Source organism: Malus sylvestris, chromosome 15, assembly GCF_916048215.2.
Source record: "Malus sylvestris chromosome 15, drMalSylv7.2, whole genome shotgun sequence".
Taxonomy (NCBI): Eukaryota; Viridiplantae; Streptophyta; class Magnoliopsida; order Rosales; family Rosaceae; genus Malus; species Malus sylvestris.
This window is the reverse complement of record NC_062274.1, coordinates 32,275,450-32,289,896: the sequence shown is the minus strand read 5'-3', so window position 1 is coordinate 32,289,896 and position 14,447 is coordinate 32,275,450. Positions and strand designations below refer to the sequence as shown.

At 39.1% G+C, this 14,447-nt stretch overlaps 1 protein-coding gene across 1 annotated transcript; it reads left to right on the top strand.

Annotated features, from left to right (window-relative positions):
• LOC126604540 (peroxidase 17-like) lies at nucleotides 1-1,350 on the top strand. Its single transcript, XM_050271828.1, has 3 exons — nucleotides 1-253; nucleotides 321-512; nucleotides 667-1,350. Exons 1-3 carry the CDS (start codon nucleotides 56-58, stop codon nucleotides 1,288-1,290), a joined length of 1,014 nt encoding a protein of 337 aa, XP_050127785.1. The 5' UTR covers nucleotides 1-55; the 3' UTR covers nucleotides 1,291-1,350.
• The last annotated feature ends 13,097 nt before the right edge of the window (nucleotides 1,351-14,447 follow it).

Sequence of the window (14,447 nt, the reverse complement as noted above, 5' to 3'; positions counted from 1 at the left end):
TTGAACCAACTCATACACAAATCTGCCTACTAGAGAGTATTGTCTGAAAACTTCAATGACTTCCCTCTTTTCTCTCTTCCTCCTACAGTACATAATAATCGGGGCCGCCGTGCAACTCCGACCTCATTATTACTCTGAAACATGTCCGCAGGCCGAATCTGTGGTCCGAGATGTCATGAAGGTGGCTTTGATCAGAGAACCCCAGAGCCTTGCCTCTGTCATGCGCTTCCAATTCCATGATTGCTTTGTCAATGTAAGTAAAAACTACATACACAAATACTATATTCCCTTTTGATCGATTTAACATACATATACTGTAGGGTTGTGATGCATCTATGTTACTTGACGACACACCAACCATCCTTGGAGAAAAACTAGCCCTTGCAAACATAAATTCATTGAGATCTTACGAGGTTGTTGATGAAGCAAAAGAAGCCCTAGAGAAGGTCTGTCCGGGAGTTGTTTCTTGTGCAGACATCATAATCATGGCCTCTAGAGATGTTGTTGCCCTGGTATTGCACTCTCTTCTATTTACACAGATCAAAATACTACTAATTGCTCGATTTAATAAATTTCTCTTCACAATGTTAGAAGATGTCTCAATAGAATCCCACTTGTATAATCGACAATCTATAAAGATGTAATGACATAATTTGTGTTAAACAGACTGGAGGGCCTGATTGGGAAGTGAAGTTAGGAAGATTGGATAGCTTATCAGCTAGCCAGGAAGCGTCAGACAACGTTATGCCAAGTCCAAGAGCCAATGCAACCTTCCTCATTGACCTCTTTGCCAAATTTAATCTTTCGGCTGAAGATCTTGTTGCCCTTTCTGGGTCTCATTCCATTGGCCAAGCTCGGTGTTTCTCAATCATGTTTCGGCTGTACAACCAATCCGGCACTGGCCGGCCAGACCCCTCCATTGAACCAAAGTTTACAGAAAAGCTAAACAAGCTTTGCCCTTTAAACGTGGACCAAAACGTCACTGGAGACCTAGATGCTACGCCTGTAGTGTTTGACAACCAGTACTTCAAGGACTTGGTTTCCGGGAGAGGGTTTCTCAATTCGGATCAAACGCTTTTCACATTTCCGGAAACGAGGGGATTTGTAGAGCAGTTTAGCAGTGACCAAGAAGAGTTTTTCAAGGCCTTTGTTGAGGGGATGATAAAGATGGGAGATTTGCAGGTTGAGCAGGCTGGGGAGGTGAGAACAAATTGCCGGGTGGTTAATAGTCATCGTCCTGCGATTGCCAACACATGCAAGAGAATTGAAGGAATCGTAATGTTTGTATAAAGACATGAACAAATGAGACAATTGTTTCTTTAAATGCCTTCAATGAATTAAATTTTGATACTTTGTCTTTCCCATAAGGACATTGTTTTCTCATAAGCACATTGTTTGACTTCTTTTTTTTTTTTTTTTTTTTTTAAGCAAAACAATAGCATTTTATTGATAATTAAGAAGAAATATCATCAACAAGAATATCCTGGATAAATTGCGGAGGCTGGTCAAACCAAGTACAATTTAAATTGATAACAAAATCCATCTTGGCTAGTCTATGAGCCACACCATTACCACCCTGACGGATTTGAACAAATTTAGCATGAGCCAAATCAGCCAAGACGCTTTGAAAAGAGTCATTCCTCTTTATGAGACAATGTGATATCAAATCACTATACAAACGTCATAATTTATATTTTGGGGATGTATTTAATTGAGAATTTAAGGAATTTTAATTATTTTAATAAATTTAGGAGTATTCAATCACGATTTTAAGTGATTGTCTGAAATTCAACGTGTATTTAATCAGAATTTTAAGATAGTTTATTAAAATCTTTCAGAAATTCGGGTGTATTCAATTATGATTTTAAAAAAGTTTATAGCATTCCATGTGTATTCAATTAGATTTTTTTTTAAAGTTGAGGAATTTGAGAGAACAAAGAGATTTTGTAGTGTATTTTAAGCATTAATAAATCTCACCTCTCCCTCTAAAATTTCGAGAGAATTGAATAAAAAAATTCATAAAATTTCGAGGGAATTGAATAAAAAAATTCATACAATCTCTAAAAAATGAATTAAACTCCATGGATTTATAAATCCATTAAAATCTCAACTGAATACACTCGGTCTCTTAAAAAGTATCATTTAATTTGAGACCGTTTCATTTGATTTTAAAACGGTTTGGTCAACTCTTCCTCTGTATTATGTCTAAACATCATCTCTAGAAAATTTCATTTAATTTTGAGATAGTTTCATTTGATTTTGAAACCACTTTGTCAAACAAGTTGACGATAGTAAACATTTATAAAAATGACCTTAGCGTCATGATAAAGAATGATTCAAACTATGACAGTTAAAAGGTCTTAAGTTCGATTCTCGTCAAATGAAAATTTGAATCACATTATTGATAGCCCATTGTAAAGCGAAGTCCACCTCCCTCCCATTTAATGTAGATAATATCGTTTGTTAAAAAAAATGATATGTTGCCAAATAAGAACGAATGGCTTCAGTAGTCCTGGACTACTAAAAAGATCGGAGAAATGAGCAGCGAAGCTAAGAAACTTTTCTTCAATCTTCACCTTATATTTCACGGACTAGTCCCAAACTAAAATTCATATTGAAGACAACCCTATTTTTTCTTCATTGTGCAGAAAGCAACATTTTTCACATATTCCTTGCTAGACCTTTTATTTTGGTGAATTCCATGTGCCAAGATATCACCATACCATATCAAGACTCCCACATCACAGACGCAAAATAACACAATACCATAACACAATTAAGGGCCAACCCTTTCCTAAACAGAAATTTTCTTCTCCGCTACTTCTCATTTTTCAAAAATCAACGGCGGCCAAAGAGACCGATACTCTACATGGTAATGCAGCTACGGGTTCCCCACTTCGATCAGCTAAAAAATTTAATATGGAGCATATGCTAAGAGAGATTGCACAATAGAGGACAACTGAGAAACACCGAGAGAGATGTCAACCACCGACAATCAAACATGAATACCGCAACAAAATTGGAAATGCCAACCACTTCAACATGTTCGACATCCATCGTAAACAACCTAAAATACCTTAAACCATCTATGATGCCCCTCCGCTTTGACTCATTGATGAAAACCTCACATGCTCCAGCGATCTAAACAGTAACAGATGGCTTGGAAGCACCAGAGAGTCTTGATCTCCTCTTGGCTAAGCTCTCACTACGGCGCTCTCGCTGCTCCTTCAAGCTTGAAGCAAGGAGCTTTTGGTACTCTGCTGCCTCTGAGCTTTCTCTCTTCCCTCTTGGCCGATGTGGCACAATAGGTGTTCCAACAATACAGGCCTGTCCACTGGCTCTGATATCATGTAGAATTTTTTAAGTTGACGGGCTGAGGGTCCACTTCAACAACATCGATAATGTCACCACTTAACCACCTGCACAATCCTCAGGTATGGAGTTTTATTACAAAAGACCTCAATGTTAGTTAGAGTGAGATAATTCTATTTAAAATGTTTTCTCTCTTCCCTCTTGGCTGATGTGGGACAATGGGTGTTCCAACAAATAACAAGTTCAGAACAGAGAGGTCTGGACTGACGATGCATCCACGAACAGATTTCCTTATTCGTTCCCCATTCCTCCTTCCATGCCCACGGAAGCATGGGGTTCCTAAGCAAACAAAATACATCAGTCAGTTACATTGCCCAAAAGTTGAAACCAAGAGGTCTACAAATTAGCAATATAGAGGAAACAACCGGAATTCTCAATCAACTGCCCCCATCTCGCTAATCATCTCCCTCTCACTATCACAGACAAATTGGTATAAAATAACATACCTCTATGGAGCAAAGGGCGAACACGGCCTGTGGTTAACACTCCTTGCTTCATAGGAAAGCCATGCTTATCACATCCTCCCATAATTTTAAATACATAACCTCTGAACTCCTGACAAAAGGAAAAAACAAACGTAATAAGTATGCTCTTGTAACATGAATAGAACTTGAGATCTTGCAAAAGAAACATAAAAAATCAGAAAGAAACCATCCATCGCCCCTTCTTGAGAGATCCACCCAGAATGCACGACTGCTTGATAAAGGAATTTAGAGGTCATAACTCAGATACATTAAAGGTAAATTAGTATAAAATACAAACTGTTGTTCAACAACTAAATATCTGCGTCTCTCACTCAAAAATGTCTACAAATTGACAAAGCTGTAAATAGCTACAAGCACATATAAGTAGCTAAAACATGTGCGTCTCTCACTCAAAAATGTATATCCAGCAACTAAATAAAACTGTGGAGCCAATGGCTACAAGAGTACGAAAGTTTCCTTGGCGTTTACAAAATACACGTACCATAGGAAGGGATACAAACCATATAGAATTACATAAGCACACAAGTATTATGTGTAAATATACTAATATAGTCAAATACACAAAAGGCAATTTGTAAAATTTTCTACTACAAAGCAATGTTCCACAGGTTTTGTTAATGAGCTCGAATCCATATAAAATTTTACTGCAGAGAAATCCCAAGTTACTAAAACCAATAAAAGGAGTGCATCCCAAGTTATCAACAGGCAAATAAATAAAACCCAAAGGCAATTCTCTTTCTTACAGACCTCCTAGTCATCAAACAGAAATACAGCATTATTCACACAAAGGACAAGCAAGCATATCCCGACCCCCATAAGCATCCACAGTATTGCTAACCAAACAGAGAAATACATGAAAAGACAAATCTATCTGTTCGGGCGAAGATTTTTCCGGAGAGGGCTCCTACGACCTCAGCACAACTCCCCAAGGGATTGGCACTTTGGATGTGTAGTCGGGCTTTTACTTGCTGATGTGCTGCAAGAAGAGGACAGAGTTAGTTCTGAAAGGTGTCTTTGTGGGGCCTTAGGTGTAGGCCTTGAGGCTCACAATCAAAACTAACTAAGTGCTAGGAGTGTCACTGTTATCTTAGCATAGCAGATGTAGAACAAGAGTGTGTTTAGTCGATTACTTGCGCCCCAAGTTACTCAGACTTCTTGTTATCAAAGGATTGTCGTGGATAGGTTAAGTCCACATTAAGTTCTTTTTCTTGCCTTGTGACAAAGGACTTTTAGTTCATAATCTTGTATGTTCGTATGAAGGGAGTCCGGATCCCCTTTAAGCCATTTAGCCGTTTGCTTGGTTCTTGATTGATTTTTAATGATATCCTATCCATTAAACTAACTAGATCCAGATGCAAATGGGACTCTTAAAGTAGGACAACAGGTGGAGATGACTTGAATACATACTAGGGAATGCATTACGTAATAGATCTACAAATTCAGAAAACAAACAAAGAGCTTCGGGCAAGATTTTACCTTGTCTGTCAAGGTTGAACTTCTTGCGATCACTTCTCTTTGTGATTACAAGGGTTTGTATGCTAAAAAGGGGTGGATGGTAAACATGTTTACACAAGGGAATTGATACTATGCCACTAAGAGAGATATCAAAGCTTTTAAACTAGAGAGAAAGATAGCTTGTCGCTAAAAAGGACTGAATCTGGGTTAATTTCAGCTTTTGGATGCAAATCTGGCTTGAGAGCAGAGTTTGTATGTTTTTTTGTTTGATTGGTTGAGTGTCATTGTCTCTGGGGCCTCTTCTTCCTTTTATAGGCGAATTAGCCTGACTGCTATGACTTTGCTTTTGCCCGAAAGCATCTAGAGGGTAGTGACTCATCATCTTTTTACTTGTATTGCCACAAAAAAAAAAATGCTTTTTGGCTAATTGTGAGTTAGTCTCCATCACTTGACATTTAAATCATAGACACATGGTGTATGCATTAATAGGGAGGCGCCAATTTGTCTCTGGGCTTGGTGCTGGGCTTCGGGCAAGTCTTTTTTTAATTGGCATCTTTGGGCTTCTTTATTCTTGCAGCTCAATTTTCAAATATTAACCTAAATAGTGCCCCCTTTAATCATTGTTAAGTCAGCAACCCAAGTTGCTAATAATGATTAAACAGCCGTCACACGCCTTTACTCGAGACTTGCACCATTTAAAGCGGCCGTTTGTTAACTAAATCCTTGCACTAACCCACAAACTCCATCGTTAAGTAACCAGTCACTATATAATTCTCACTTAACCTCCTCGGCAAAGTATCTTAGCCATTTTAAGCCTTCAAATTTCTAGAACTTCCCAGAATCATCAGAACTTTCATAATTTCTAGAAATTTCTTTTTGCCCCCTAATTCCAATTTTCTTCCCATCTTTTCCTCAAGATCATCCAATGGCACACAAAGTTGCTCGAATTCAATCTCCCAGTGAAATTGGTGAGGGGATTTCCACCATGCGCCGCTTGGTCAATGGCCTTCATTGCCCTCGGCCAGGCCTACAGACTTCTCTTTTCTTCGAGGATGGAGAAGTGCATTCCTTAGGACTTCCATGGACTTTTTAGGTCCCAATTGTTGTTGAAAACAACAAGCCTAAGGAGAAATGGTTCACCCCGAACCCATTTTTGGCCGAGTTGGGCATCTCATTATCCAAATGGTCAAACCATCGTTGTGGGTTCCCTCTGATGAAGGATGAAGGATGGACGCAATGGATAAATGAGCTTGAGCTAACCTTCAAGCAAAAATGGATGAACAATGGTATCTATGAGATGATAATACTCTTTAAGACCATCGTGAATGTTAAGCCTTAGCTTCTTACTACATCCTTCCTCTTCTGGAACTTGGGCTCCAACACTTCTGACTTTAGGATGGGCCCCATGTCTCCTACCATCCTTGAAATGGCGCAGGTCTTCGGGCTAATGCATTCGGGCAGAATTATGGACGTTACCCACGACTAGACTCCTCTATCTCGCCTAACCGCTGAGAGCTCGAGCAACCCTTCCCCCTTTCTTTATTTAGAGTATAACTCTATAACTTTCAAGAGTTATGGAACTTCCTTCAAGGGTTTTATCTCGTTTGCCAAAAAGGAATTTGGCCCCTCTTCTTCCAACGTCAACAGAGAACAAGAGCATATGTACTTTCTATTGTATTGGCTCAATAAGCACGTCTTCCCAAACAAGTCCAAGGGAGTAAAAGTTGAATGGATCCTTCTGGTGGAAGCTCTACACAATTTGGATGATGTGGCAACATGCCCTTTCCTCCTCTCTCACCTCTATCACATTTTTTTGGAGATAGCTCGGGGAGAGCCATTTGAGACTGACCTGAATGGACCTGTTTGGATGATCCAGTTGTGGCTTCAACATTATTTCCCTGAGCTTCAGGCTCCTAATCTTGAATTCCCCAAAGGAGTGGCCCCTGCCCGAATTCTAACTTAAGCCTCTCTTATAAATCATTCCACATTCTGTTGTCTATACTTCTTCAGAGTCTGTAGGACTCAGGCATACCTAGAGTGGGGTGCTTCAGTCTTAAGGAGATACCCTTGGTTTAATGACCAAGCTTTCCAGAATGCTTTTGGAGAAAATGCTAGTTCCTTTTGTAGAGGGAGATTTATCAGCTGCATCCAGTCGAATAATCTGACTTGGGGTGTGAGGAGTGATCGCTACAAGCGCGGGTTAAAAGTTTATCATCCAAACTTCTGTAGTAGGCAACTGGGCATTAGACAAGCCATTCCAGTCCCCTTCTTTGACTCTGTTCAATGTGGCAACTCCTACATTCTTCACTCTCCACCATAAGTCACTTTCTGAGCTGCTTGACGCAGTCTTGAGGTCATGAGTAAGGTTGCTAGAAAACCTATAGCCCTTAATTTTGAATGAACTTCAAGCTTTGCTTCTTGGTGGGAGACAAAGTGGATCAAAAAGTATGAAGGCGATTTGTGCAAAGCCCATGATCGCCTCTTCAAGCATCTCTCTATCAAGTCTTATCATAGCCCAAATAAGCTTGAAAACTGGAAGGAAATGATTCATCAGAAAAACCAACTCATTTTGATATGTACTTCTTACTCTTTAACTTGAAATTCTTATGAATCTGCCTTCTCCAATCCTTACAGAGATAGTCGTCGAGTAACATGAAGATGCAGCAACACCTTTATCCTCCAAGAAGCCGCAACTGAGATAGAAAGGCAAGGTGCTGGAGAGGGCAGAGATGTCTTCGAGTTGCTTGGAGACTCAGAGGGTGAGGTAGAAATTATAATGGAGCCTTGGGCAACTGTAATGGAAACTTCAGAGTCTGAGCCCGAACAGCGATCTCAAGCTCAGCCTTCCATTCTTGAGTCGTGGACAACCCCCACCAAGAAAAGAACAAGGGCACAGTAAGTAAACCTTGTTTTACTCCTTCATTCTTATTCATAATTTTGTGAAAATAAGAGTTGACAACGCCATTTTTTCTTTTTAAGGCCTCGAGCAACCAAAAAAGAAACTGTTGTTTCAAGGGGAGATCCACTAGGGGTCGAGATGTATCAGAAAGCCAAGGATCTGCAAGAATCCACCATTATAGAACTGGAGGTATAAATTGCATCTTAAGTTTTCACTCCTTTGAGTTCTCCCATTTTCTTTTTTCCTATCTCTTTTTTATTCTCTGCCCAATTTCTGAAATAGGCCATGAGGGAAGAAATGATCTCTCTACCTGAGGCCTCTTCATCTTCAGCTCGAATGGTACAAACTTCTCATCCACATGCTAAGTCCTCAAAGGTATATTTCTTTTTCATTCTTTAGACTTGTATCTTTACCAATCTCAGAGCCTTAACACTTGTCTTTTACTTTCGCAATTTAAGGTTGATGATCCTGTGTCCTCAATTGGGCAGGGCTCAACTCTCAAGTCCTCAATTCCTGCTTCTGCATTAGTGGTGACCCCAACTTCTTAATTCAATCCAAAAACAGGATAAATGTTGCATTTTGTAGATGAGGATAATAACTTGGTGAGTATTTGTTAACATTTCTATACTTGAAGTTTTCCTCCTTTTATACTCATTTTCTTTCGACTTTTTTCAGTCTTCTCCTGCACCAACCTCTCATCGACCAACAACATCTACATTTGAGGGGCCCGTAGTCCCTGAGATCTCCGTGGTCTCAGAGGTGACTAGCCCACGGGTTTCCCAATCTGTGGTTCGGGCCAGCTCGCTCGCTCATTCTCAAGATCCTGCTAAGGTATGAAGGCTTTTCTTATTATGTTTTTCTTTTCTGCATAAGTTAGTCTGTTGATACTTATCTTTTTTTATTTCATAGGCTTTTGGTGAAGGCTTAGGCACTATCTCTCATTTCAGAGCAAGCATGGATAATTTTTTACATCAGACAAAAGACGTAACTCCTCCTCCTTCTAAGGATCCAGATTTAGCTCAGGTATATTAACTTTTCCCTATTTGCCTTCCTTTAGTCTAAATTGTAAATTCTTTTAATCAACTTATCTTTTTTGGTTTGCAACAAGGCCCTGGAGAGGACTCGGGTAATTCCCTCTCATTTGGTGCGTAAGACAAAACTTCCTCGTCCTTCTTTGGCTTCTGGGGTCACAGGGACGCCTATCCTTAGGCTTAAGAAGAAAGCCAAGACCATTGCTGTTGCTTCTATTCCAACTTCTATTCTTGCTCCTCTACCTTTTCTACCCATTTGAGGCAGCTCATTCTGCTTTTACTGAAGGTGCGAGAGATATGTCCCCAATTTCATTGACATTGTCATTGCCCGACATGGTAAAAACATTTGGGCAGATCAAGACCAAACTGCAATATCCCCCATTTGCTTCATTTAAGAGTTGGATGAAGAAAGACTTCTCAGCTTCCTTTAGCCTTAAGGTTCTTCATGATGCAGAAAAGGCACTAACCGAAATTTACAAGGCACAGTCCTTGTCTAAGGCTCAGTATGAGTCTTTCTTAAACTTTGTTGAGAACCTACAGGCATTAAAGGACCAGCATCAAAAGGCGAAGCGAGCTTCCAATAGAGTGAAGTGCTATCAAGAAAAACATATGAAGAGCTCAGCTACTCTCCAGCAGTTGGTGGAGGAATGATTGGTGATGGAAGATAGTATTGCAGTTGTTGATTCTAAGATCCAAAGATTGGAATAACAACTTTCTTCACTTAAGGGTGAGAAGATGAGCTTAACCAATCATCTTTCCAAGAAAGTAGAGGATATGGAGAAGATCTCTCAAGAAGTGGATGACTCAAAAAACCAACTCACCAATAGCAACATGTATCTTGGAAAACCAGGCAAAATTTTCACTATTATGCAGACTTACTTTTCTAGAATAGCTGCCCTGTCTGAGGATGTAAAGTTGTTAGGCTAGGATTAATTGTAACCCTTTATACATGAAATAAACATATACTTCATCTTCATCTTCACTTGTCTGAATTCTTGCTTTTCATTGAAGTTTTACCAATGGTAATCTGACTCTAAACCTTCCTAACTCGCTTAGGTCTCTTAGTATAACAATATATCCTATTACATAAAGCTGGATGGTATTTCTTTAAAACTTGGTATTAATTGGATGTTTTTGCAAGTTTCCCTCCAAATCTGTCAAGTAATACCCTCCCTTATCCAGCGCTTAGTGAATAACAAAATGACTTTCCCAAGTAGGACTCCATTTCCCAAAGCTTCATATTTGAGCTCCTAAGGGTAAAACTGCTTTCCAAATTAATTCACCTTCCTTAAAGGTCTTTAACTTTACTTTTTATTGTAAGCTTGGGCAACCGCTCTCTTTCTTTCCTTGTTTTCTCTCTCTTCCATACATCAATAGTATTTTGATTAAGGACCTGACTACAACTACTTGGTCCTTTCTTTTTTGTTCTGTCATTACTGGTGTTGAGGAGTTGGGACAATATGGGGCCTATCCCATACTTCCTTGGTGAGGAGTAATCCTTGTTCTAGAAGCTTTTGGCCGTCACCTTAGTTGGGAGGCTGTTCTTATCAGTTCTTAAGCATTAGAGAATCCCAACACTAGGATTATAAAAACTGGCTTCTGCAACATTAGCAGTGGGGAAGAATGGTCGTGACTCAACCTCCACCATCTCCTAAAATCCTGGTCCCATTGCTCTTTCCTCGTGGTAAACTGCTACCTGTTGGTGTAGGGTGGAAGGCACAGAGAGACTCTAATGAATCCAATCTCGGCCTAGTAAATCTCCATAAGTGGAAGTGTTGTCCACCACGAAGAAGGTTAGCATGATTTGCTTTGAACCCAAGTTAACTTCCAAGGGCAACACATTGACCATAGCTCCTCTATCAATCAAAAACCTCTTAAAGAGCACTCCTTCCAGATGAGCAGCAGTTACATAAATAAGCTTGAGATGGTTGGCTAGGATCAAACTCAAGCGACTGAAGACTATTGTATCTTAGTATATTCTCTTGGGTTCTTTCTTTGTGCTTTCGGGTAACCTTATTCTGCCCAACTCTTGTTTTCCCGCTTATTCAACACTAACATGTGCCATCATGGGTTATGTAGCCAAGTAATCACCCTCTATTGTGGTAGGTTGATCATGCTTGGGGAAAAACATAGCAGATAAAACATATGTCATGTTTACGTGGAAGTTGCAAGGCCTAGGTAAGTCATCATTCTTACCCCCAATACGGTCCATGAATTCATCTAATGAGGCCTGTGCTTTTTCGGGCAACATCAACTCAGGCAACGCTTCCTCTTGAGTTAGGTCAAAGTTTGGCATTGGTCCTGGAACTTCACAAAGAGTACCAACCAATAATGGTGAGGGTATCCCCCTCTCAAGTGAGATAATTCCAAAATATATGGGTTCTGGGCTCCATCTTGGGGTTGGCATCATCACCATATCTTCTTGAGCTCTCCTCAAGATTATGTACTTTCCTGGATAAGGGTTTTGTGGCACATTGGTGCAAAAATTACTTAACACACAAATTAAACCCTCTTGTATCAATTGTAGTAAAGAATGTAAGTAGGGATCGTTCTGGACCGGGGATTAGGAGGGCTTGCTAATAACCTCTAAACTGACTTAAAAACATAAAATTAAGTTTAAAACACCAAACTAGACTCAAAAGATGCAATACAAACTAAAAAGACTCAAACTAGTTTAAAAGACTCAAAACAGCTTAAAACAATGAATTAGACTCTAAATTGACTCTAGGGATGGTTTTGGACGAAATTAGGTTCTGACTTGACTCAAGACACTTAAAAACACAAATTAAAATAGATTTTGACTAATAAAACACTTTAAAGTAAGGGGGGTTTGATTTTGACGAATTTGAAAACAAAACGAACAAATTGTACACTAAAACAGATTTTGGACGAATTTGGGTAAACTATGGATGATGGGCTAGCTAGAGGGTTCTTCTCCACACATGACACACTTGCACATAAACCAATTTTCAGTTGTTCATTCGATAAGTCATGAAACTCAACACCCTAGGTTAATTAAGTCCGCTTAAATTAACCTTCAAGTTCACCTTAAGTTATTGAATTGGATGGGAAAGCGCATACAACAATTCAAGCATTCTTCAAAAGTCCTTTTCGTGAACAGCACAATAAAGATATAATCAAAGATCATTAAGCATTATGAAAACTATAAGTATTGACGTGGCATTCGTTACTATGATGAGCATGAAACTCCTGACAAGAATTCATTTAACGCGATCGTTTATAAGCGACCTCCACTACTTGTGAATATAAGTTTGTAACTATTAGGTGAAACTCCTTTATGTTGGAAATATGCCCTGAAAGTCAATCTTTGGAAGAAACCTTTTAGGACAAATGAATGGATGTATAGATGATTCTTATACATCAAATGGCAAAGATACTAATTAGGACTATCTCAATAAACGATATATGTCCTAAATAGTGAATCCATGGACAATGGATCGATTGAAGAAGTAATCTAATGATGTTAGACTACAGAGACCTTCTTCACATAACCATAATGTCCAAAAAGGTTCCTGATCATTGGATTGTCGGAGGGATACGGACAATGCTTAGACCGGTACATACTGTGTCTGCTTCAAATGGAAGGATGGAAAGTCTCATCCCATTCGTGTGGTGACACTAAGACAAGTATGTAGGTGCTCATTAAGGGAATGAGTTCATTGAACACAATCGAACGAGAGTACTTGCATGGAGGTCTACTTACATGTCAAGCAAGTAACTCTAATGGTTGGAATAATGTAAGTAGTCCTTTGACCTGAGGCATCGTCGTTGTCTTGTGGCTAAGTACTTATTCTTTGATTATGTCAAAGTCACCCCATTCGTGGGTATCCACGGCATAATTGGGGTTAAGCCACTTAGTCATGAAGGCAAGTGAATGCGCAACAAGGAATCTCTAATCCTCGATAAGAGAGGAAGAATACTCTAAGATATGATTCGGGAATCTTCGGCCGAAGTATCGAGCGTAATAAAGGAAAGCGTTCCTATACGACTCAATTGAATCGTATAAGAAGGAATAATCACATTAGGGGTTTGACATAATATATCCATACCCTAGTAATGTGATTGAGAGTATTGTTTTAGAGAAGGATCGAATTACATTGTAATTCCAACTGAATAGGTTCTCCGAACAACTTCTACATTAGCTTGGGTAGCTATGATATAATGGTTAGATGTCACTCATAGCTTGTGAGTTCTTCTAGATGATTAAATGTAGTCATCAAAGAAGAAGGTGAATTAAAAGGAAGTTTTAATTCACTAAGTGATTGAATTAAATATAATCAATTGGATTGATGTCAATCACCTCACTACCTTGCTAATTAGAACCTAAAATGATTGTACACCGATACACTCTTGTGATGAGTAATTAATGGATGATGGAAATAATTAATTGGATTAATTAAGTGTTGTGATTAATTTAGAAAGTCTAAAGAAATCATAAAAGCGATAAAAGATCGTTTTGGGCTTAAAGAAACGTTCGGGTTTAATTGGGCCCATTGGGCCTAAACCCATTGGGCTTTTATTCAAGCATTGGATGACTAGAAATAAATAAAAGCCCAAAGCCCAAACCAACACAAAGGGGCCGGCCATTTAAAGTGGAGAGGGAGAGATATTAAGTCAAGTTGTTGACTAGGTTTCTTTTTGTCTATATAAGGAACTTTATAGAGATTTATTCCTTAGGGTTTTTGTGTGTTTAAAACAACAAAGAGGCAAAAGAAATATCTCTCTAAAACTACACAAAGGCCGGCCACCTTAAGGGTGATTTAGCTAATCCTTTTTCACTCTTTTGGTTATTCCTCCATCCATCTCACTACACTAGTGGGTGTGGATCTTTAGAGGTCTTCTCCTTTGGAGACTAAAGGAGAACCTAGGAGCACTCTTACCAACAAAGTGGAGGAGGCAAGGAGGGAGGCTAGGCTCAAGGAGTTCAAGGAGCAAAGGGCTTGGAGGTGGTCCATCCTTGGTCTAAAATCTAGATCAAGAGGTATAGATCTATTCCTTCACTTTGTTCTTAACTTAAATGTTTTAGATGCATTATATATAAACCTATGAACCTTGAAGGGGATTTGCATGACTATAGCTTTGATTTTATTTGATAACATGCTTCCGTTGCTTATGTATATTATTTTCGAATTGTATATGCATGCTAGTCATTTCGAAATCCCATATTAATCTCTAAGATTTCCC